The following is a 24565-nucleotide window of genomic DNA, read 5'->3' as shown; positions in this document are numbered from 1 at the left end:
AGTCTTTCTTGCCGCGCAGTGCCCGAAGCAGAAGCAGTTCGCAAGTGCCGGTCGGCCGACCTCTGAAATTTTCATTTTCAAGTTTCAGTACTGAAGTCTTCAACTAAAAGCTAAGTACCCCGTTGGGGAAACCTTTTCTTGCTCCTTACCAATGTCAGTAAAAGTTAATAATTGCATTACTTGTGGGAAGCAAATACCTCATAAGGATTTTCATTTGTACTGTATTCCTTGCCTAGGCTCTGATCATAATGTACCTTGCTGTCGGTTTTGTGCCAGATTTAATCAACCCACTATTAAATGTTGGTATATTTTTGCTTCTAAATATTTTGGTTCACGATTTAACTATCCAGAAATGTCAGTTAGCAATCCGACTACCGGAATACCTAAAAAACGCAAAGAAAAAGAAACAAACTGAGGTCCAAAACTGACGACAGCGCTTCTAAGCCAGTCGCTAGTTCGCCAGTACTCAGTGAGGTGCTTTCGCAGCCCCTGATACCCGCTACTTTTGATTCACAGGCCTCTACTGAGACCCATTCGGAGTCCGGTATGCCGCGAGATGCTTTAAGTATTGAACCCGCGAATGTCTCTACATTACGGAGCCACTCTGCAGGCACAGGCTTCTGAGGGTGTTTTCAGCCCTAAAGATTTGTATATTAAACTGACGCCATCTTCAAAACTAAGGCCAAACTCTACTTCTATGTCTAAAAAACTGACGCTTTGGCCACGTGTGCAGGCCCCAATGCCTAAAAAAATGATCAAAATGGCTAAAGATTTAATTACCTTGATCAAGGGTAGCCATCCCCCTCCTGCTAAGAGGCCTAGGCAAGGCACTGACTATGAATCTTCAGATCAGGTTTCTTTTTCTTCTGATTCTTCTTCTGAACAGGATTTATCTATACCTACTTATGAGGACTCTGAAGCAGAAGATTCCATCCCTTATGCTTCTCCCCCTGAGGATTTCTCTTTTGGAGAAACTTTACATACCTTAAGGGAACACTTCCACTGGGAATGTCAGGATTTCTCTGAATCTAAAAAGAAACTTGGGGATTATCTTCCTCAGCATAGGCCTTTGGCTATACCTCCTGTTCTAGACATTGTTGATGTTTTTTTCAGAATCTAGTGCGACTCCTGATTCTCTGCCTCCGGCTCCTAGTAAGCCAGACAGATACTAAAGGGTTCCTGACTCCCACAAATTGCTTTTCAAAAACCCTACTGCTGATCCTGAAACAATTTCTCAGGATCTCAAGGGCGTTAAGGCCTCTACTGCTAAAAATCCAACCCCTTCTGATACACATTCCAGGGCGCTGGATAAAAGAGGTAAGAAGGTTTACACGTCTGCAACCTTGGCAGTCAGGGCTTTAAAACTGTCAATTTCATATGCTTAAATATCAACAGCATGCCATGGGACTACTTAAACAGAAAATTATGTTGATCTCTGACTGTGTGGAAAAGTTACAGGATTTATTACATTCAGCTGAACAAGTTGTAAAACATACTTTGCAGTGTGGTTTTGATTCTTTGGAGGCCTCTTGCAGGGCTGCTGTAACTGGATCTGTGATAAGAAGGCATGCTTGGCTCAGAGCAAAATCTGCCTGACCATGTTAAAGCAAAATTGTTGGATGCTCCTTCACAACAGGACAGACTCTTTGTTAATAAGGCTGAAGAAGTTCTAAAAAAAGATGGAAGATGAAGCTAAATCTATGCAAACTGTGAAAGATTTCTTACAAGTGCAGCCACCCAGATTTAGTAGGCACTGGGCTGCTAAGAACTGGTCCTTTCCAGTTGCCTCGAGAGCCACTCAAGTCAAATCCAGACATTCCAAAGGCTCCAGGTTTCAATCACAAGGAACTTTTAGAACAAAACAGTGGGTTGCCTCCACCTCCAAATCTGGAAGCAACAAGGCACCTCCCTATGGTAAACAGTCTCAATGACTTTCCTTTACATTCACCAAGCACTTACCTTTTGGCCGCCCCTTTGGGGGTATAACTGGCACTTCATGCACGAAACTGGCAACTGATTACCCAAGACAAATGGATTTTAAATGTAGTATCCCAGGGATACAGATTTCATTTCCACAAATTGCCAATCCAAAGTGGATTGCCAGATCTGCCTCCAAATCAGTGGGCAGAGGCCCAGAAACATGTTCTATCCCTCATGAATATGGGGGCTATTCAACCAGTACCAGAAGAGGAAAAGGGACAAGGTTTCTATTCAAGACTTTTCCTGGTACCCAGAAAAGATAAATCATGGCGTCCAATTCTGGACCTATCCACTCTAAATACATTTTTGGACATTCCAAAATTCAAGATGCTGACTCTTCAACAGTTACTACTTATGCTAGGCAAATATGCCTGGTTGGTAACTCTAGACTTAAAAGAGGCTTACTTGCATATCCCAATCAGAGAAACTTGCAGAAGATGCCTCTGCTTCAAAGCAGGCTACTTGCATTACTAGTTATCTGCACTGCCCTTTGGCTTATCTACTGCACCCAGGGTCTTCACAAAGTGCCTGGCTCCAGTAATCGCATTTTGCAGGCAAAGACATATTCAGCTCTATCCATACCTGGATGATTGTCTAATTCAGGCAGAAAGCAAGGACATTCTTCTAAAGCATTTGGCTTTTGTAAAAAGGGTTCTAACTTGTCTAGGGTACACCGTAAATGAAAAGAAATTACAACTGGTACCCTCTCAAAAAATGACATTGCTGGGTGCAAGCTTGAATACAACTGCCCAGATGGCTTACCTTGCGCCAGAAAAACAAATTCAGTTGGTGACTTGCTTCAAACAGGTGGCCACAAAACCCCTGCTTTCTGCAAGGCAAATTCTGCAAGCCTTGGGGTTCATGGGCTCCTGCATTCTTATAATTCCATATGAGGAAACTTCAGTGATACTTAAAAATTTTATGGAGTCAACATTGCCACAGCCTGGAAACAATGATTCCTATTGTACCTTGCCTGCAACTAGAGTTCCTATGTTGGGCAGAAGCCTGCCACCAAAACAAGGGACTGTCATTCACTCCACTCCCTGCCGCCCAAACACTAACTACAGACTCATCAGACTATGCTTGGGGGGGGGGGGGGGGGGGCTCATCTGGCAGGGAAATGCATTCAGGGCAAATGGAGCCCAAATTAAATGCACCTACATATCAGTCAGAAAGAGATGCTAGCTGTACAGAATGCTCTGACAGCCTTCAAGGACTACCTTCATCCAGGACAACTACTGATAGACAGACACCACAGTCATGTGGTACATAAGCAGGGGGCGTACACATTCAGACCCCCTTTCCAGACTAGCCATGTCATTGTTGAACGCGGCCTTGACTTATCAAATACATCTACAAGCTCAGTTCCTGCCAGGAAATCTAAATACTCTGGCAGAATAAGCAGAAATCTTATGGACTCACACAAATGGAAATGGAAACCACAAGTTTTCAACATGTTGACACTCAAATGGGGGTGCCCAGACATTGACTTTTTGCCTCACCCCAGGACTATCAGTTGGACATATTCTGCACAAGAAGTCCTCACAAAATAGCTTGGAAAGTTGGTGCTCGATCATTCAGCTGGAAAAACCTATCAGTCTATGCTTTTCCTCTTCTGCCTCTGCTCTCCAAAGTCCTACTAAAAGTCATAGGACAAACCAAAAATGATTCTGATTGCTCCATATTGGCCTCGCCAACACTGGTACCCACTCCTGTGCAGTGTCACTCCTTCCTCTGTGGCACCTGCTTCAGACGCCTTACCTACCGTCTCAGCAGAACTACCAAATTCTGCACACACAGTTCCAAACTTTGAATCTTGCAGCATGGCTAATCAGCTAATTTCACTCAACATCTCTCAGCAAACCTGTGATGGATGTCATTTTGGAGGCTAGAAGGTCTAGTACTAGAAAATCTTATGCTGACAAATGGAAGAGATTCTGTGCCTGGAACCAGTCACAAGGAATAAGCACAGCAATGCCCAATATTCCTCAGATTCTGCAATACTTAACTGAGATGCTTCACAAGGGCCTATCTTTTTCTTCCATAAAAATCCATGCCTCTGCCATTTCAGCTCATTACAATACAGAACTTCTCCTCTTCTCTCATCCTCTACTAAAGCAGCATCTCAGAGGGGCCAAAAATTTATGACCTCCCAGGAGAGCACGAACTCCTGCATGGGACCTCAATTTTGTTTTGGAAAAACTCACTCTATCTCCTTTTGAACCAGCTGCTACTGCATACCTAAAATTTCTCTCTTGGAAAACAGCTTTCCTTTTAGCAGTCACTTCAGCTAGAAGGATTTCAGAATTACAGGCTCTTACGGCAGTCGAGCCTTTCATATTTTTAATCCGGACAGAGTGGCTCTCAGGACCAATCCACCCTTTATGCCTAAGGTAGTATCCAGTGTGGCTCTTGATAAGTCCATTCATCTGCCAACTTTCTTTCCCAGTCCACAGAACAAGGATGAGTGGATTCTGCATTCATTGGATGTACACCAACAACTTAGATTCTACTTAAACAGGACAAAATCTCTAAGAAAATCTGAACTATTGGTGGCATTTGCTGCAGGGGCAGAGGGAAAGGCTATTTCAAAGCAGACTATTTCCTGATGGATAAGCCATTGTATTCGTTTCTGCTATATGCAACACGGTAAACCTATCCCCGAGGGGATCAGATCTCATTCCACCAGGGCTGCATCTTCTTCTGCATCCTTTCTCAGAGGGGTTCCTACCAGAGGCATTCTAGAAGCTGCTACCTGGAGCCCAGTTCATACGTTCACCAAACATTCCCATTTTACCTCTTCTCTAAATCCAGAGCTGGCTTTGCCACTGCTGTCTTGTAGGGCCTTGTAGCTGCTCCTAATGCTGTATAAATCCATCCCCCTAACCATAGCTTTGGGATTCTACCCAAATGTAATGACTGCAGCAGTGAAACACGAAGAACATAGTACAGATGTCCTTCATGGATGCATCTGCAGTCATAACAACTGGGTTGTCCTGTCGTCAGGCAGCCCTTCGGTCGGCCGGATTCCAAAGTCCGGGTCCGGCTTCGGCTGATGTCGCACTTCACCCGACGTAATCTCTGTTGGTCTTCGGGTATAAAGGCATCAGCCGACGCCATTTTCCCCAGTCTTTCTTGCCGCGTGGCGCCCGAAGCAGAAGCTGTTCGCAAGTGCCCTATCGGTCAGATCCAGAGATTACTACTTCCGAATACTACTTCGAAGACTTCTAAAAGCTAAGTACCCCGTTGGGGACTCTTTCTTGCCTCAGCCGATGTCAGAAAAAGTCAATAACTGTTTAACTTGTGGGAAACAAATACCTCAGAAAGATTTCCACTCTTACTGTTTGCCTTGTTTAGGCCCAGACCACGACGTAGCAGCCTGTTCAGCCTGTGCCTCATTCAACCGACGAACGCTTGGGCGTCGGTCGGAGTTTGCGGAACAGTTTTTCGGCTCAGATTTTGCGTACATTATGCCGTCGGATCCTCCGACTACCCAGATTGTTAAAAAACGCAAAGAAAAAGACCGACACTCGCGGTCCGCGGTTTCGGCCGAAACCATGGTTAAGCCAACCGCGAGTGTCTCGGTTTTGGCCGAAACCGAGAAAACTGATCAAAGCACAGCTGAATCAATGACTACTACTGAGGCTCCTGCTACCCTACTTGAAACGGACTCAGAAATCTTACCTACAGTGGTTACTAGTGACTTATCAGACACCATCCCTTTGGATGTCTCTACCCCAGCACGTGGTGCTGCTAGGCCTCCTGCAGCCATGTCTATTAAGGCCTTTGCCAGGGCTAAAGCAGCCAAATCTACTAAGTCAGTGCCTGTTAAGCCCCCCTCTACTAGGCCCTCTTCTAGTTCACAAATGCTTACTCTGGCAGAGGATTTAATATCCTTAATTAGGGGATCTCAATCTCACCCAGACAGGGCCTCTCAGCCCCCAGAAAAGAGACCTAGAGCAGAGCCCCCCGAGCCTGTGTCCTCTGATGATTCCGCTGAGGACACTGATATTACAGACCAGCCAGAGGCTCATTTCTCAAATTATGAAGACTCAGATGCTGAAGAATCCATTCCAGCTGCTTCTCCACCAGAAGAATTCTCCTTTGGGGAAACCTTACATGCCATGCGAGAACAATTCCAATGGCAGGAACAGGATTTCTCAGATTCCAGAAAAAGACTTAGGACTTTTCTGCACCTACCACAACACAGGCCTTTAGCTATACCTCCTGTCCTCTCTGTTGTGGACGATGCATTTAATGATGTCTGCACTGCACCAGATTCCTTGCCTCCAGCCCCTGTCAAACCAGACAGATTTTACAGGGTTCCAGACACTCATCACCACTTATACAAGGCCCCACTTGCAGACCCCGAAACCATATCCCAGGGGCCTAAGGCAGCAGCCTCGACCACAGCAAAACCCTATCCCTTCTCAAAGGGAAGCCAGGTCTTTAGACAGATGGGGCAAAAGGTTTACACCTCTGCTACTCTCTCAGCTAGAGCTTTAAATTGTCAGTTTCACATGATACAATACCAAGAGTTTATGCTTGATCAGTTAACTAAAAAGCTATCCTCTGATGACTCTATAGATAAGAAATATATATTAGAAATGGTAAATAACATACAACAGGTCAGTAACCATTCCTTAAAATGTGGCTATGATGCACTGGAGGCTTCATTTAGATCAGCCATGACTGGCACAGTGATAAGAAGACATGCATGGCTGAAGGAACAGGTCTTACCGGATCATGTTAAAGCTAAGTTATTAGATGCACCTATGGATAAGGCCAGTTTGTTTGGTACACCTGCCCAGCAGGTAATGAAGAAAATGGAAGAAAAGGCAAAATCTGTACAAACAGTTAAAGATTTCTTGCAGGTCCAACCCCCAAGGTTTAGCAGGAACTGGCCTGCCAAAAATTGGTCCTTTCCTGACTCCACAAGATCCCAAAGGGGCAGGAATAGACGACCCAGAGGCAGAAATCAATCCAGAGGGGGTGCCTACAGAGGACGACAGTGGCAAGGTAATAACAGAAGCACAGACACAGCCACTGCCACTACAGCAGCACAGTGACTGGATTCTAACTCCGCCTACCAGGGAACAAATAGCAGCACCATTAGGCGGAAAATTAACCTTATTTTCAAAAAACTGGCACTATATCACAAAAGACAAGTGGATTCTGCAAACCATAGACCAAGGATACCGGTTCCACTTCCACACCTTACCAGTCAAAAGAGGAATGCCAAACCTGCCTCCAAATCAAAAAACAGAAGCTCTACAGCAGATAATGCAACTAACAAAGATGAGAGCTGTGGAAAAAGTGCCAATAACAGAACAAGGCAAAGGATTCTACTCCAGACTATTCCTAGTTGCAAGAAAGGAAAAAAGCTGGAGACCTATTCTCGACCTGTCCATCTTAAATACATACATCATTGTCCCAAAATTCAAAATGCTGACCCTCCAGCAACTTCTTCCCATGCTGGGCAAGGAGTGCTGGCTGGTAACTCTAGATCTCAAGGAGGCATACCTGCACGTCCCCATACGACCAATTTGCAGAAGATACCTCAGATTTCTTGCAGGATCAGAGCACTATCAATTCTCAGCATTGCCCTTTGGCTTATCTACTGCGCCCAGAGTATTCACAAAATGCCTGGCATCAGTAATCGCTCACTGCAGACTACAGGGAATCCAAATGTATCCATACCTGGACGACTGTCTGCTACAGGGGTACAACGAAAGCAAGCTGACAACAGATTTACAAAGGGTCATTTACTTGCTACAAGCACTGGGATACACAGTCAATTTACAAAAGTCAAGGCTGATACCATCCCAAACAAGGACATTCTTGGGCGCAGAATTGGACACAGTAAAACAAATGGCATTCCTAACTGCAGAAAAACAAAAAGAACTCCCTCTTTACTTCTTGGCACTAACAAAACAGAACAAGCTAACAGCAAGAAAAGTTCTACAGGCCTTGGGCTTCATGGCATCCTGCATAATCTTGGTTCCACATGCCAGACTACATATGAGAAAACTACAGTGGTACCTAAAGAATTTATGGTCCCAACACAGGCACAGCCTAGAAGCAGAAATTCCTCTAATCCCATGCCTAAAACAGGAGTTCCTATGGTGGGCTCAAGCATGCCAGTCAAATCCAGGCCTACCTTTCCACAACTATCAAGCAAGCCAAACCATCACAACAGACGCCTCAGACCTAGGATGGGGGGCTCACATGCTGGACAAATGCATAAGGATTGTGGACACAGGACCAGCTCCATTTGCACATCAACCTAAAAGAAATGCTGGCAGTAAAGCTGGCAATCCAAAAATTCAGACCATTCCTCAAAGCAGGACATTTGATAAGGACAGACAACACCACAGTCATGTGGTACATCAACAAACAGGGAGGCACTCATTCATACCCCCTATGCAGAATGACTTTGGACCTTTGGAACCTGGCGCTCAGCTACAACATCCAGTTACAGGCAATGTTCGTACCAGGAAAGGAGAATACTCTAGCAGACATGTTAAGCAGAACCACCTCGGATGCTCACGAATGGATGCTACACCCGGACATCTTCAAGGCCATCTCAAAAAAATGGGGAATGCCACAGATAGATCAATTCGCTTCCCCTCTCAATCACCAGCTCAAAAAATTCTGCACAAGGACGTTCCACCCACTTGCATGGAAAGTGGACTCGCTCTCCTTCAGCTGGAAAGGTCTGATAGCATATGCATTCCCACCTCTTCCCTTGATACACAAGGTATTACTAAAAATCAAGGAGGAACGTCCAAGGATAACCCTGATAGCTCCGAACTGGCCAAGACAACACTGGTACCCATTGCTGAGGAGCATGTCTCGGGACAAAATATGGCCAATACCCCTGATGCCTTTGATGTTAACCCAGAACAACTACAGCATCATGCATCCAAACCTAAAAACTTTGCAACTGACTGCATGGAACATCACATAGCAGCAACTAATCCAGAGCTTTCCCAAAGGGTTAAAGACATTATCCTTGAAGCCCGCAGACCTTCAACAAGAAGGAACTATGCAGGAAAATGGAAAAGGTTTGTCATTTGGAGTGCTGAAAGAGGAAAAGATGTGTCCAATATAGACATTGCTAACATTCTGGAGTATTTGGCAGAGCTTCTACATACAGGCCTGTCCTATTCCTCCATCAAGATACATGCATCAGCTATTTCAGCAGAATACAGCTTTGATCCACCTGTCTTTTCACATCCTTTACTCAGGCAGTTCCTCAGAGGGATCAAGAATGTAAAACCTCCTAGGAAACCACCATTGCCAGCTTGGGATTTGAACTTTGTGCTGGAAAAGTTGACACTCACCTTTTGAACCAGCAGCAACAGCAGACCTGCAGCATCTATTGTGGAAAACTGCTTTCCTACTGGCAATAACCTCAGCAAGAAGGGTTTCTGAACTTCAGGCCCTAATGGCAGTACAACCCTTCCTAATCTTCCACCAAGATAGAGTGTCCATGAGGACTAATCCTACATTTATGCCTAAGGTGGTATCCAGAGTGTCTTTAAACCAGGCAATCCACCTACCTACCTTCTTCCCAAACCCACAAAACAGAGGGGAAAGAATGCTGCATACCTTGGATGTACATAGACAGCTACGCTACTACCTGGACAGAACAAAAAGTAACAGAAAAACTGACCAGCTGTTTGTAGCCTATGCAACAGGAAGGGAAGGAAAAGCGATTTCCAAACAGACAATCTCCAAATGGATAGGAAATTGCATACGATTCTGTTACTCCTTTCATGGAAAACCAATTCCACAGAACATAAGGCCTCATTCTACCAGGGCAACAGCCACTACCACAGCCTTCTTACGAGGAGTGGCAACCAAGGACATTATTGAGGCGGCTACTTGGACCTCCGTGCATACATTTGCCAAGCATTATAATTTACCTCTGTATTCCAGATCCCGAGCAGGGTTTGCCACTGCAGTACTGCAAGGGATCCTATCCACACCATAATCTATTCTTCCTCCTCCCCTAGTTGGCTATGGTATTCTACCCAGTTGTTATGACTGCAGATGCATCCATGAAGGACATAGTACAGTTTTGTACCTACCATAAATGTAGATGTCCGAACTGGATAGCATCTGCAGTCAGGATTACCCTCCCTCCTTCCCCTCTGTGGTACTCCTAGGGTATTTACCCTCCTAATAGCTAGCTGGCGGGGGGGGGGGAGTCTCTTATGGTGTATTTGTTTGTATATATGTACATACATGCTTATTTTTTGTGTTTGCCTTCTATCTTTTTGGAAACATTGGCATTTACCCAAAATTTAGCCTTCCAAGAGGGCAACTGGCATCTGGGGCAAGAAACACTGAGGAAAATGGCGTCGGCTGATGCCTTTATACCCGAAGACCAACAGAGATGACGTCGGGTGAAGTGCGACATCAGCCGAAGCCGGACCCGGACTTTGGAATCCGGCCGACCGAAGGGCTCCCTGACGACAGGACAACCCAGTTGTTATGACTGCAGATGCTATCCAGTTCGGACATCTACATTTATGGTAGGTACAAGACTGTACTTTATGTACACTTACCATAAATGTAGATGTTCGAGTGTATTCACTGTTGCAGTCCTGGTTACCCACCCTCCAGCCCCCTGTTTTTCTCTTACTATACCCGTCCTTTCTTTTACTATGCTTTAAAAGCCTTTTTGGTGTATTTGGTGGTATGTGTTTTGTGTTTTTTTTTATATATATATAATATGTATATTTTTTTGCTCCCCATTTGGGGGGCACCTGACATCTGGGGCAAGAAAAACTGATGTAATGGCATCGGCTGCATGTTTTATACCCCTGACGACCTGCCGTCATGGAAGAAGAGACAACAGCCGACGCAGGACCTAAGACTTTAATCAGGACGACTGAGGGCAACCTGCCAGCAGATTACCCTAATGTAATGACTGCAACAGTGAATACACTCGAACATCTACATTTATGGTAAGTGTACACAACTGTACTTCTTCTAGCTTGTTTTCTCTTTCTCTCTCCCCTGTATGAGAGGTGGTAAGAAAATGGTTCTGAAAAACTCTGGGACCTTTCCAAGATCCACACCGGGACAACAACTCCAGAACCCGAGGAGGAAGTTCTAATGGGAGACATTGCCCTTGAGACAGAGGAAGCCTGCAGAACCAGGGATTCCTTTATGGCGAGAGACTTCCAGCACTCCTGAAGCGCTGCCCAACTGTTCAACTGTGGCAGCAGTCAGGGAAACAATTATACCTACACCCAAAAGCCTTGACAAGCATAACAGAAGATACCTGGGTGTCGCATTATATCCAGAGATTATTTCATTCCATTTTTTCCAACTTTCTTTGAGCAAAAGGAAGAAACTTCCTGACGTTCCACCCAGTCAGAGGAAAGACACACCACTGGAAATTCAAAAAAAATACTAGAAAAAAAATTATCCAAGAGGTCCCACCAGATTGAATAGGATTTGGAGCTTACTCACTTTTTTTTTTTTTTTTTGAGTGTCCAAGAAGATGGGACCTCAGACCAATTTTGGATCTGAGCAGATTGAATCAGTATGCAAAGAAATCAAAGTTTCAAAAGGTCATAATATAGTCCATCTTGCCACTTCACAAGAACGATTGGATGTACTTGATACATCTTCTGTTGCATACTATCACATCAAAATAGACAGGTACTTCCGAAGATGCTTATGCTTCTAGCTGGGAGCCAGTCACTACCAATTCAGAGCCCTGCCCTTTGGACTTGGCACAGCCCCCAGGGTGTTTACCAGATGCATAGCAGTGATGACTGCTCATCTGAGACTCAAAGGATTGAGTGTTTCCATATCTGAATGACTGGCTCCTTACCGCCCCTTCCAAGCATCATCTGTAGTCCAGGAAATGTTTGCTCCAGATTTCAGTCACTGGGGATAGCAGTAAATTATGCCAAATCAAACTTGACACCAGTCCAGAGCCTGGAGTTCATTGGTACCCTCTGGATACAGCACTAGTAGCATCACTACCACTTCATCGCATATCTACCATCAGGAATCCGGTTCATCTGATTATCTGCCATCCATCTCCTCCAGCCAGATCAGTCATTCAAGTACTAGGATCCATGGCAGCAGCCATTGTACTACTTCCCTTGGCATGATTCTTCATGTGTGTCCTTCTGTGCACTCTAACTGTTCAGTGGTATGTTCTTTGTCAACCCCTATCCTTTCCAGTCAAACTTACTCCAGTTTGCAGGTGACACATTCACTGGTAGACTGTCAGATGACATTCATCTAGGCTGTTTGTTTTACTGCCTCCAGTGGTGACAGTGACCACGGCTGCCTCCCAACTGGGGTGGGGGGAGGCATTTCCTGGAAGGACGGTCCAAGGTATGTGGTACCTCAAGTGACCAAAGTGCATATCAGTGTACTAAAGATGAGTAGTCCTGGCATTGCAGGCATTTCAAGTTGCTCTTCCTCTAGGCACTATTGCAGTTCAGCTTGACATGTCTCTGGTCTGATACTTCAACAAACAAGGAGGAACCCGAGCTTATTCCTTCTGCAGAGAGGCCATGAGAATGTGGGAATGGGTGATTTCCTCTGACTGCTTTCTAGTTGTAATGCACATTCTGGGGAAAACCAAGTTGTTAGTGGACAAATGAAGCAGATTCTTTCTGATGTCTCATGAGTTGTGTCTCAGTCTGTGGCAGAAAGGATTTTCCATTCTTGGGGACAGCCTTGCTGTGACCTGTTTCCCCACAACAAGTGCAGCAGGTACTTTGCTCTTTCCCCCTCCACCTGGGGGAGTCGCCGACAGATGCCTTAGTCTGGCCCTCCAGTCTTCTTTATGCTTACCCCCCTTTCTTTGATTCCCAAATTCCTGCAGAGGGCAATCTGGCTGAAAATGTCCATCATCTTCATTGCCCTCCTCTTGTCTAGACAGCCCAGGCTTTCTTCGCCTGTAGATACCATTATTGTGTCCTTGCAAAAAGACTTTACTAAGAAGCTTTATGAGGAAGTGGAAATGATTCTCCCTTTGGGCCTTGAAAAATGAAATTGATCCCTTTCTCTGCTCCAATTTCTGCAGTATTTGAATTTTTGGCAATTATTTTTAGAGAAGGAGCTAGTTTTTCTAACATTAAGCTACAATTAGCAGTTGTATCTAATTTTCACACAGAAGACCAAGAAATATCCAAGTTTTGCAAGGTATTTCTAAAAGGCATTTTTCTTCTCTGACCACTGATAAAGGGACCCCCTCACTTCCGTGGGATCTGACAGTTGTGCTTCAAGGGTTTAAACTAAAAAAAAAACTTTTGCACCTTCAGCTAAAACTGATGTAAAATTCTTTTCTTAGAAAACAGGTTGTCTTGTAGCCATTACTTCTGCAAAGAGGATATCTGAACTCCAGGCTGTTTCCTCTAAGATGTCTTGCATTATTTTCCTTAAAAACAGGGTTACCTTGTGTGCAAACTCTTCCTTTTGAACAAAAGTAGCTTCTGAAAATATCAATTTATTCTTTTACCAGTCATTTCAATTTTTTGAATAAAGGAGAGTACAGCCTTTATCTCCTTGATGTGCACAGACTGTTTATTACAGCTTTATCTTCTCAGGACAGAAATCAGCAAATCAGTTCAACTATTTGATTTTCACAAGCAGGACTGGGGTTCCCATTTTCTAAAGTTGCTTTAGCCACATGGATTAGACTATTTCTTGGATCTGTTTGCAGCAAGTCATGGCCTTACGCAAACTATCAAATGCTGATTCAACCATATCCATGGCTGCTTCATCTTTCTGGTCAAGAACATCTATTGATTGCACAGCAGCCACATGGTTCAGTGTTCATACCTTTGTTACTCATTACAAATTGGATATTGTAACTAAAAACGGAGCTGCTCTTTGGTTTGGCAGTACTCTGGAATAAGGGCCACACAAAATCAACATAGATGAAGACTATGCTCTACGGGCTGAGGAAGAATGAAAAGGACATCAGATTTAAGTTATGTACTCATTGTACCTAGGCATCTGTGTTGTCCATTTTCATTCTTCCTCAACTTCTCTCCCAGCACCACCCCCCCATCCTTCACTTTTCTGTAGAGACCTGTTGGGACTGTGTTTTGAAACCTGCAGTTCTGGGTTTGAGCCCTTCCTTTCTCTGCCAGCTATTCTTTTCTCTGTCTGGGTATATGGTCCTAACAACAACAAATTCAATCAGAGGTAATGGGGATTGGCTAAGGCATTTTGGGTAGTGGGATGAACTCGAGAGTTGGCGCTATAAACTGGAGTATGCATCTGAGTCAGCTCTGAGGATCAGATCTGAATCCATGGGCTGAGGAAGAATGAAAATGGACAACACAGATGCCTAATTATGGCGAGTAAATAACTTTTAATTCTTCCTTTGAATCACAAAAAGAAGAAAATTGTCAAACCGCTTTTGCTGCCAGAGCAGTGGGCGACTCTGACTGTGGTGTGGCCAAATCTGGTTCCTTGAAACGCACCTTTTTCCTTGGATCCCATGTTGTAGTCAGCCATGACAGACAGGGGTTTAGACAAGTCCTCTCTGGTAACTTGAAGCCTTTGGTTGACAGGGCAGAGCCATTCTTGTCTGTCCTAGGAGAATGGGTAGGGAATGCCACTCTGCCTAGCTAGAAAGCTGTGCTCTTTCCTGTGGCAGTTTTTGCTCAGAAAGAAGCAAACATTTCTTCTGTACCATTTACTTTGGACAAGAATAACTTAATGGGCGTAGTTCAGGGTTTAGTGCAGGCTCTTGACTCCTCCTGTAAGACTGTATCTTAAATGAAAAAGGGAATCGTCATTTTCTGAAGATTCAAGAGTTTGAATATAAAGATGATTCTGAAGGCTCTTGTGTTGTCTCCACATCTGATTCTGAGTGTGACTTTGGCCAGTGCTTTTGAAGGATTCCTCCTCCAAAACTATTTCTAGTATGAATCCATTGTTTCCATGGGAAAACCATAATGTTTTAGTCCCTCAGGATGTATGATTTGTTATACCTAGAAATTTCAGAACCTTTTACTCCTTTTCTGTCCACTTTGGAGGATGTATTTGTCTTAGCCTACAATTTCCATGTCAGCCAACCTGCTACCTCTCAAAAAATCTGTTAGACTAATTGACCAACAGGCTAATAAGATAATAGGCTGAATGACTCAGTCTTCTAAGTTTTTAAATTCTAAACCCAAATCAGACTTGGTCAAGAAGACATTTGAATGGCAGGCTAGAGACTGCCTTCAAAGAGAAAGTGATAAGGGATTCCCAAGTGAAAGACCTACTCTGGTAGAATTTTTAGTTGAATGTTAAACAGAAGCTGCTGTTAAAGTAATTATTAGGGCGTGTAAAATATTGCACAATAACTGCAAGAATGAATCAGAGGAGGCTAGAACAGAGTGGGAAGGGAGACTGGAATAGCAATTTACAAGGAACAATGGGAGGGATATATGTATAACTGTCAAGTATGCAACAAAGTCCAGAAGGTTTAGGAGTTTTGCTAGAAGTGTTTGCATAAGTATTTTATACCCCAGGTAGACTTCAAAAAACTTTCCTCCAGTAGATGTTGCAGATTTGATGGGGAAGAAATAGGTAGTTGGGAACATATGTTTTGGGAGTATGAGTTGGCAGATTTTAGTAATTACACTAGAAAAGTGCCTTAGGAATGGAGAACCATGAGATGTGATTAATAAAAGCTGTTGCACAATCCACGAACTAAACTCACTACACAAGAACTATACACATAAATGCACTTGTAAAATCAGCGTTTTCATCTTTCCCATAAAGACTTCATCAGATGACCACATTAATCATATTTACCATTTATATACCATCATTGTGTCTCTTGGCTTTTCCCGGTTAGGGGTTGCCACAGCGGACCTCCGGTCCGCTAATGATCGGCAGTAGATTTTTACGTGCCGAGTTGCCGGCCCTGATGCACAACCTTCAACGAAGGTACGCCCATTCACTCATGTCTCCACACAAGACTCTCTAGCTGAGAATCGAACGGGACAACGTCTTACTGTGAGGCGACAATGCTACCGCAGCACCATATACCATCATTAATAAAAAAAAAAAAAAAAAAAAAAAAAAAAAATCAAGCCAAGTTGAAGCATGATTGAATACTTGTTGAACCAATCCCTCCCATTCATTTTCCAGTGAACAGCATGTTAAAAGTTTAAAATTACATAGGTTCATAGGTTGATACTAGGCTATCTGCCTTAGGGCATTTATAAGCCTAGCCAGAGTGTGTTTGGCTTTCGCCACCCTTTTAGATTAGTTGACTTTGCCTCTGTATAGTAGGTCACAGAAGATAGCCCTTTTAAGGTTAGTTTACTGTGCCTCTGTCTAGTAGGGGCACAGAAGAGATCCCAGGGGTAAACCTACGATCTCCCATCCACTCATCAAGATTTCTCTTGAAGAGGGTCATTGAGGGGCTCTGCCCAACATGGATTGGGATTTTGTTCCAGAGTGAGGGGAGCCTCTGGGATATGAGTCTGTCCCACCAGCATGTCCTATTTATTTCTGTACTGAGGTTTTAAGTCCCTGGAGCGTGTAGCTCTAAGGGATTTGGATTTCCTGAGGTGGAGCATGTCCATTAATTCTGGTTTGGACATGGCTTTATACGCCAGGCACAGATCGCCTCTGAGTAGGCGGTAAGCAACCGAGTAGAGCTGGAGTTTCTTTAGCCTAACTGCGTAGGGTTGATCCTCTTGGTGAGGTACTTTTGGGGTCTTTCCAGTTGCTGCAGGTGTCGGATAAGGTACATCCCAAATGGGGCATTGTATTCAATTATGGGCGTGATGAGTAGAGGGGCACAATGACCTCTCTTGACCTAGATGTGAACCCTTTCGTGGTAAGGTGGGCTGTATAGAAGGTCTTTCTAACCACTTTGGCAATGTGATTGTCAAAGGAGAGATTGCTATCTACTTGGGTCCCCAAATCCCTAATTACTACTTCTGTACTTAATGGAGTACCACCTATGTGGTAATTTGTGGGCACTTTGTTTTTCCCAAAGGGGATGACTGTGCACTTTTTGGCATTTAGCTTTAGGCCATGGCTCTGGCACCAGTTATCTCTGAGACCCTTTTGGAGGATGCTCGTGTCAGTCGGCGAGTCAATTATGGCACCCAGTTTGCAGTCATCTGCGAACTTGGTCAGCCATAGTCCTCCCATGTTAGCCTGTACCTCAGAGAAATATATACCAAGCAAGAGAGGTCCCAGGACTGAGCCTTGTGGGACACCACTTGTAACTGGTTTAGAGTCTGACATGGCACCTGCAATTCTGACCATGTGGGTTCTATCCCTGAGCCAGTTTGCAACCCATCTTGTGACATAGGGGTTGATATTTAAGCTGGTGAGCTTATTTATGATGCCCGAGTGGGGTATTGTGTCGAGGGCATTTGCGAGGTCCAGGTAGGCTGTGTGGACTACCTTCCCTTCATCTATGGCCTTGGTGACTGTTTCAAAGAAGTCGACCAGGTTCAAGAGGCAAGATCTGCCCTTAAAGCCGAATTGGGTAGGATTCTGTGTTTGGAGGTTCCCAATGTCTTTGTTTGAGTTCATTGATGATACGCTCCATAGCTTTGCAGTCCAGGCTAGTCAGGCTTATAGGGCGATAGTTTCCGGGGTCCATTGTGGCACCACCTTTGTGGAGTGGGACCACTGTTGCTGTATGCCATTCCTTGGGTACGTATCCTGTAGTAAGGCTGAGATTGAACAGTGACTTTGTGAGGGTTCAGTTCTTCTTGGAGCTCGTGTAAGACGCAGCCCGGGACACCGTCCGGTCCCATTGATGCTGTGTTTTTTGCTTTGGAGAGGGCAGCTCTCACCTGTGCATCTGTGATGTCAGGGAGGCTACACTCTGTTGGGATAGACATTTGCTCTTGGGGGGGGTTAGTTTGCACTGAAACTGTCTGCCAGGATGTTGGCAATGTCTGTGGGTTCAGTGTATTTTTTGCACTAACTCAGAGCATATCTGGGAGTTGCCACCCAGGTTTCTGGCATAATTAAAGAAGGCCTTGTGATTATTTTTAGCGTCTTGTGCAATTTTTCTTTCGAAGCTGGCCTTAGATGATTTTATGAGGGATTGTAGTTTCTTGCTAGTACTGATCAGAGATGCCTTCCCTTTTTGGGATTTTGCTCTATCATGTAGTAGCTTCCTCCTTCTGTTGTATAGCTTATTTATGGCTGGGGTCCACCAGACAGGTCTCCTGCCTTTGGAGGAGTGAGTATTGGTTTTATTTGGGATAGCACGATCCATGCATTCCTGTAGGTGTCCATAGAATGCGTTTGTAAATGATTCTGCGGTTTGGGCCGTAGTTTCCACTGGCCCGGGGGCTTTGAAGGATTCCACCTCAGTTTTGAGAACTATGAAGTTTGCTTTTGAGAAGTTCTTCACTGTGGTTTCCTTGGCTAGGGGTGTGGACGGGATATGTATGTCCAGTGAGATTCATTTATGGTCAGATCTTACCAATGAGGGGTATACCTCTGGTATGGAACATGAGTCCCCATGTTGGTGGTGATCAGGTCTAATATGTTTTCCCCTCTTGTCGGAGTGGTGACCAGTTGTTCCATAGCATTTGAGTGTATAAATTCGAGGAACCGTTGGGCGAGGGTGTTGGGGCTTGAGAAGTGCTCCCAGTCTGTCTGGGTAGTTGAAGTCACCCAATATAATGGTGTTTGGAGAGACCTTCATATTCTCCAGTGTTCTCAGGAAAGCCAAGTGTGGTTCCTTCGTTTGGGAGGGTGGTCTGTAGCAGGCTACAAACTGGAAAGGCAGTTTGGCCCACTGTTAGTTGCACATGGATGCTTCGTGCAGTGCCACTAACCTGGAGGTGTGGGTATTTTTGAATATGGATACTCCCCCATCCTTTTGTGGTTCAGTCCGAGTTTTGGGGCTGAAAAGCATGGTATGAGGTATAACCTGGTAGTGCTGGGGTGCTCTCGGTAGCCTTGAACCAGGTTTCTGTTACTGCACTGATATCGATATCCTCCGTACTGAGGAGAGCCTCGAGTGCATGCATCTTGAGGTTTAGACTTCTGGCGTTGAGCAGCATTACCCTTAGTTTCTTTTTCCTTCTGTTGTCTATGGAGGTGGGTTTGTCTTTTGAGCCTTGCCTAAAAAAGGCACTATGGGGATGGCAAGAGCCTTAGCCAGTATTCGAAAGCCCAGGGGTGATAGGTGCAAGCCGTCCCTAGCGAAGCAATGTGGCTTGTCGAGCTTGTCATGAATTATATATTGCTGTCTGTTAAATTACTAATTAATTTGTTAACATAATTCTAAAACCTAGATATCGTAACTTACATTACTAAAATCACATCCAAGGTAAAATCCAATCATAATTTTCGTTAAAACTCTTAAAAATGTTTTTTTACTTAACGCCTTAAACAAGAATTATACCCTCTAGTGGTCTTAGTGGAAATTACATTTCAAGCACAGCTTATAACTTAGCAGATCTCAATTTTAATAAAGGAATTAAGGATATATAATCATTTAGACCAGGGGGATTTGATGCTTCTAAGGTGACTTGCCACCAGATGTCCCTGAACTCAATTTTCTCCTCCCATAGTCCACCTCTAATTTCCTTTTTCACCTGTTCCAAAACAAAAAAGATAACATTTTATTAATGATGGTATATAAATGGTAAACATGATTAATGTGGTCCTCTGAAGTCTTTAAGGGAGAGACGAAAACTCTGATTTTACAAGTGCGTTGATGTGTATAGTTCTTGTGTAGTGAGTTCAGTTTGTGGATTGTGCAATAAACAGCTTTTATTAATCACATCTCGTGGTTCTCCGTTCCTAAGGCACTTTTCTAGTGGAGTTTTGGTGCCTTTCTTCATTTTCCGGATTATAGATTTTAGTAATTCCGTACATATTACTCTGTCAAATGCTGGGGGAGCAAATGGCTGTAACCAAGGAAATTATTCTTTTGAGCTGGGAGACAGGATTTTGAGCATAGTTTGTCGTAATAGACACCTCAGACTTCACTTGAAGTGTGTTGTCTATAGGAATAAAAGTACAGAGTCTGTAGAACTGAAATGACTGACCAGAATGCACATATGTCTTGGAAATGTTCTCAAGTCATCTTTGTCCCTGTACAACTGTTTAGACAACACCACAGTTATGTGGTATGTATGCAAAATGGGGGGGGGGGCAGATCTTACCCACTGTGCAGACTATCCATTGTAGCCTGTGATGTAGCTTTTCAGCACAGTGTCACTCTGCGGGCATTTAACATATTGTCAGAGAAAAACTTTGTGGCAGATGACCTGAGCAGGGTCAAGACAGAGCCTCGGGAATGGAAACTGAATCAGAGGGTCTTCCAGGAATTGTTCCAACTGTGCAAAGGCACCTCGGCTGTATTTGCCACTTCTTAGAACAGCCATTTGGCAAAAGTCTGTGCAGGACACCATGCAAGGAGGCCTATAATACAGATGCATTTTCTTGTTCTTGTGCAAGAATGTTCCTGTATGATTTTCCTCCCTTTCCACTAATATTAGTGTCATTGTGAAGATTCAGAAGGACTCCCCAAAAATTTTAGTGACTCCCTTCTGGACTAGGCAACAGTGGATGTCCTCCCATATCACTGTTGCAGTATCCTTTACAGAAGGGATCTCCTACCAAGGATAGCCAATGCCTGGCCAGTATACAAAAGCATTTAGATCTTACAGATGCTTTACATCACACACATGCTGTCCACGTAAGGTGTAGGGCATAAAGGTAACATGTACACAGACGCACACAACTTTTTTGCTGCCAGTCAACTCCATTATCAAACATCAATCTGAATACCCTTCTGTGTTGGTTAACGTCATCTTCAGATAAGTGCCCCGTTGGGGTTTCATCTGTACTTTTTTTTTTTGTGTGTACTTGTGTTCATATCATCCAAAAAAGGAAAATGTCAGTTTGAGGCAGATTTCCCATAAAGACCTTCATTACCATGTTACTTTTGCTTAGGCACTTCCTAATACCATATGCAGTGCTCTGTCTGTAAAGCATTTGTCATGAAGACCCTACAGTAGTCACTTATCTTCCATATCCTTATACCTTGAGAACCAGCTACTTAAATTGTTGGCTCTGGGTGCTGCGGCAGAATCGTATCTTCCCAAGGGTCAGCTGTCTGCCAAGAAGATTGGCTGATCTGCTTGCTGTTCAGCCTTTCCCGGGTGTCTTTTTAGAAACTAGTGAAAGCAGTGAAGACCATCCACTGCTTCCTTCAGATTCCTCTGCTGCAACCCCATTTGACGTTGTCATAGATCTGACTTCTGGCACGTCATCTGAGGGTTTTTCAACAGATGTTATGGACATTAAAGGTAATCCTCGGCTGATTGAGGAATTCCCCTTGGTCCCTCATAAACAGATTATGGTGACGGAAGATATCTGTACTGCAATTACCAAATCCCACCAATGATTTGAACCACTGAAAGCTGTTAGGGCTGACGTCCCACTCAAGAAAAAGCAGAAAAGTAAACGTGTTACCACTGTTGCTAAAGATCCTCAACACGAATGGCAGAATGTTACTCAGTCTGTTAAGTGCTTTGATGGCCTTGAAGAATTCTCAAGGGGAGTCAAATGAGGACTAGGATTCTGGGGAGGAATCCCTTGCTTATTCCTGACAGATAACTACTTTAGATTGTGGTTCAGAGAAAGAAGATTTTTTTTGCCCAGATTCCCCCTGGGAAAGATCCTTTGGTGATGCTATTGCTTATATGATGGAGTACTAAAATGGGATTTCATCTAGGTTTCTGATGTTCAGCAGAGGTATTATGAGCTTTTTACAAATGAGTCTCCTAAGCCTTTTGTTCATCCTGTTTTGGCAGACCTTTTGGACACCTTTTCAACTGCTTCTGTAGCTCTTGATTCTCAGTCCCCAGTTCCTAAGAAACCTGATAGGCTCTACAAGGTGCATGAGGATCAAATATTTGTACAAGTGCTCTTCTGCTGATCCTTCAGTGGTTTTAGTTTCCACTGATGAGCCTTCCATGCTTTTGCCATCTGTTAAGCTTCTTCCTTCGGATAAGGGCAGTTGAGCTGTGGAACAGCTGGGTAAAAAAGTATATATTGGTGTCCCTTTGTCTTTTAGGGCTATTGATTACCAAATTCATGTGATCAGGTATGTTGCTCTTTCTCAGGTAGCCAAGATGGTGTTTGACACCTTCATTCTGATGGGAAGGCTACAGTTGTTTCCTTGCGTGCGTCTGCTTCCCAGTTTGTCCATCAGTCCATCAAATGCAGCTGATGCCTCTTCCAGGGCTGCTGCTTTTGCTTCTGATAAGGTGTTAATTGCTACATCTTCAGGCTTTACCTGATTATATTAAAGCCACATTTTTGGATGCTTCTCTGGATAACAAAAAATGTTTTTCAGAAGCTGTGCTGACCTATTTAAGTCCATCTAGGATGAAAGTAAGGAACTCAAACATTTTTGTCTCCCTTGTCACCAAATTCCAGAGGAATTACCCTTCTAAGTACCCCTTTGTCTATAGGTAGACTCACCTACCTTATAAAGGTAAAGGTTCTGTGTGTGTTCTCTGCTGAATCGACTCATATTCCATCCCTGAAACCTGCTTTTCTGGATAGGCCTGTCTCCATTTGACATTTGGCCTCTTCCCCTCGGCCAGGTCCCATTGTCTCTCCGAATTTTTCTTGTCTCTTCCAAATTGGCATCAGATCACCTCAGACTCCAGGGTGCTGTCTTGTCATTCATCAGGGGTATTTCATAGCTTGGAAATGCCGCACTTTCAGACATTCCATAACCTCTACAAGAACTGCTTCATCTTTTCCCAAAAGTCTGCAGTCCATTTTGGTAAAGGATACCATTCAGTCTGTTACACCACCACCACCCCCCCCCAAAGTGGGAAAGGGGTTTTACTGCTGAATGTTTTTGGCTCTTCAGAAGATGTGTGTGGAGACCAGTTCTGGATCTTTCTCTACTCAACACTTTTTTCTCAAGGTACCTTCTTTCTAAATGCTCTCTTCAGATCTCGTTTCCTCCTCTTCTCCAGGACTTCTTGGTTTCTCTAAACCTCAATGATGCATACTTTCACATCCCCATTCACTCTCTGTTCAGGAAATTGTTTCTGTATTTCTTCCTTTCATTTTCAGTTCTCTGCTTTGCCATCTAGATTTTCTGCTGGCCCAGGGGTAGTCACCAATCCTTCCATTGCTTTTTGCAGGCTTCAGTGGTACAGATTTTCCTTTATCTGAACGACCTCATTCAGGCTCCTTCTCCCAGCAGTGTGTTGCAGGATCTTCCCTTTACCCCTTGTCTTTAAAAAGTCTAGGGTTCGCATTAAATTTCTAGAAATCTGTTCTGACACCCTCCCAGGATCATGTTTTTCTCAGGTGCAGGCTTCAGGCTATTCCCATGTTGGCTTTTCTTCCTGCTCTCTGACAACCTGTTTCCGGTCTTTCCTCTGTCCTCTCATGGCCATGAGATTTCCAGGTTCTGGGGTTTATAGCCTGCGCTATTCCCGTGCTTCCTGTCTCCAAGCTCCATATGAGGAAGCTGCAGTGGTACCTCCGATCAGTGGGGCTTCTTCATCCTGGACTTCCCTTTTCCTTTATTCCCTTGTCTGAAACTTGAGCTTCAGTGGTGAACTTGGCAGGTCTTTCTATCTGGGGCTACTCTTTCAGGCTCCATTTCCTTTTTGGCAGCTGTTCACAGATGCCTCATACTTGGGGTGGAGGCTTCTTGTGACCCTTTAAAGGTAGAGTGAAATAGCACCGCCCGCATATTCAATCATTAGAAAAGACAGAACCCATAAAAAGGTGGAGCAGTAGCTGTTATGTACTTATCCTCCTTAGTAGTTACTCCCTATGATAAACCTATTCCCCAATTTTCTAATCCAGAACTTACTGTGGCTGCACTTCAAATAAACGTACATAAACACATATGCATAGCTGTACTTTATATTCCCCCGGGTGATAATATCCCTATACTAGAGGGCATCCTCTCATGGCTGTCAAGCAACATTAGTAATGAAACTATTATACTTGGAGACACAAATATCAATTGGACCTCCATTAAGTCTCCCACAAACCCCCTAAACATTAACCTCTAACTTTTCTCAACTTAACTCCACAACCAGACCCTCCAAAAATTCCTCCAGTGGTAGCACCCTAGATTGGATCTTAGTTTCTCATCCCCATTACTTCTCTGATAATGGTACTCTTCCTGACTTGCTCAGCGATCCCCTCCTCATCTTCACTCACCGTCTTCCTTCCCCTCTTCATCTATCCCATAACTATGTAAAGAGAAGTAATAACAATGAAGCAGCCAAGTGTCACCAGGACGTAGAAATTCATAAAATATTTATTGTAAAAAAGACAGTAAGTGCTTTCGCTAAGTAGTTTATTCAGACTGACAAACATTATTATCAAATTCTGGTCCAACGTAGGTGAAGGTATTTCTTTTCCCTTACCTATGCGGGCAGATAAGGGAGGGGAGACAGACTCGGTCAATGAGCCAAGGTCGGCAGAAACGCAAGCATTCTGGAGAATACAACTCCAATCAAACGTTAAAGAAAATGTGGGGGAAAGTAGTAGATCATTAGTTATGAATATTTCAGCATATAGGCTTTCATCTGATGAGGAAAAGTTT

General features: G+C 44.0%; 1 protein-coding gene across 1 annotated transcript in view; it reads left to right on the top strand.

Moving 5' to 3' along the window:
• Positions 1 to 24565, top strand: part of RANBP3 (RAN binding protein 3) — a 2163070-nt gene that overhangs the window by 611777 nt on the left and 1526728 nt on the right. Inside the window, exon 8 of the mRNA XM_044054814.1 lies at positions 21144 to 21278. Within this exon, the coding sequence (XP_043910749.1) occupies positions 21144 to 21278 (135 nt within the window). The remainder of the gene's footprint in view (positions 1 to 21143; positions 21279 to 24565) is intronic.

The sequence above is a fragment of the Protopterus annectens genome, chromosome 13.part0, assembly GCF_019279795.1.
Source record: "Protopterus annectens isolate FY-2018-M chromosome 13.part0, PAN1.0, whole genome shotgun sequence".
Taxonomy (NCBI): domain Eukaryota; kingdom Metazoa; phylum Chordata; order Ceratodontiformes; family Protopteridae; genus Protopterus; species Protopterus annectens.
This window is presented reverse-complemented; position numbering and strand designations above follow the sequence as displayed.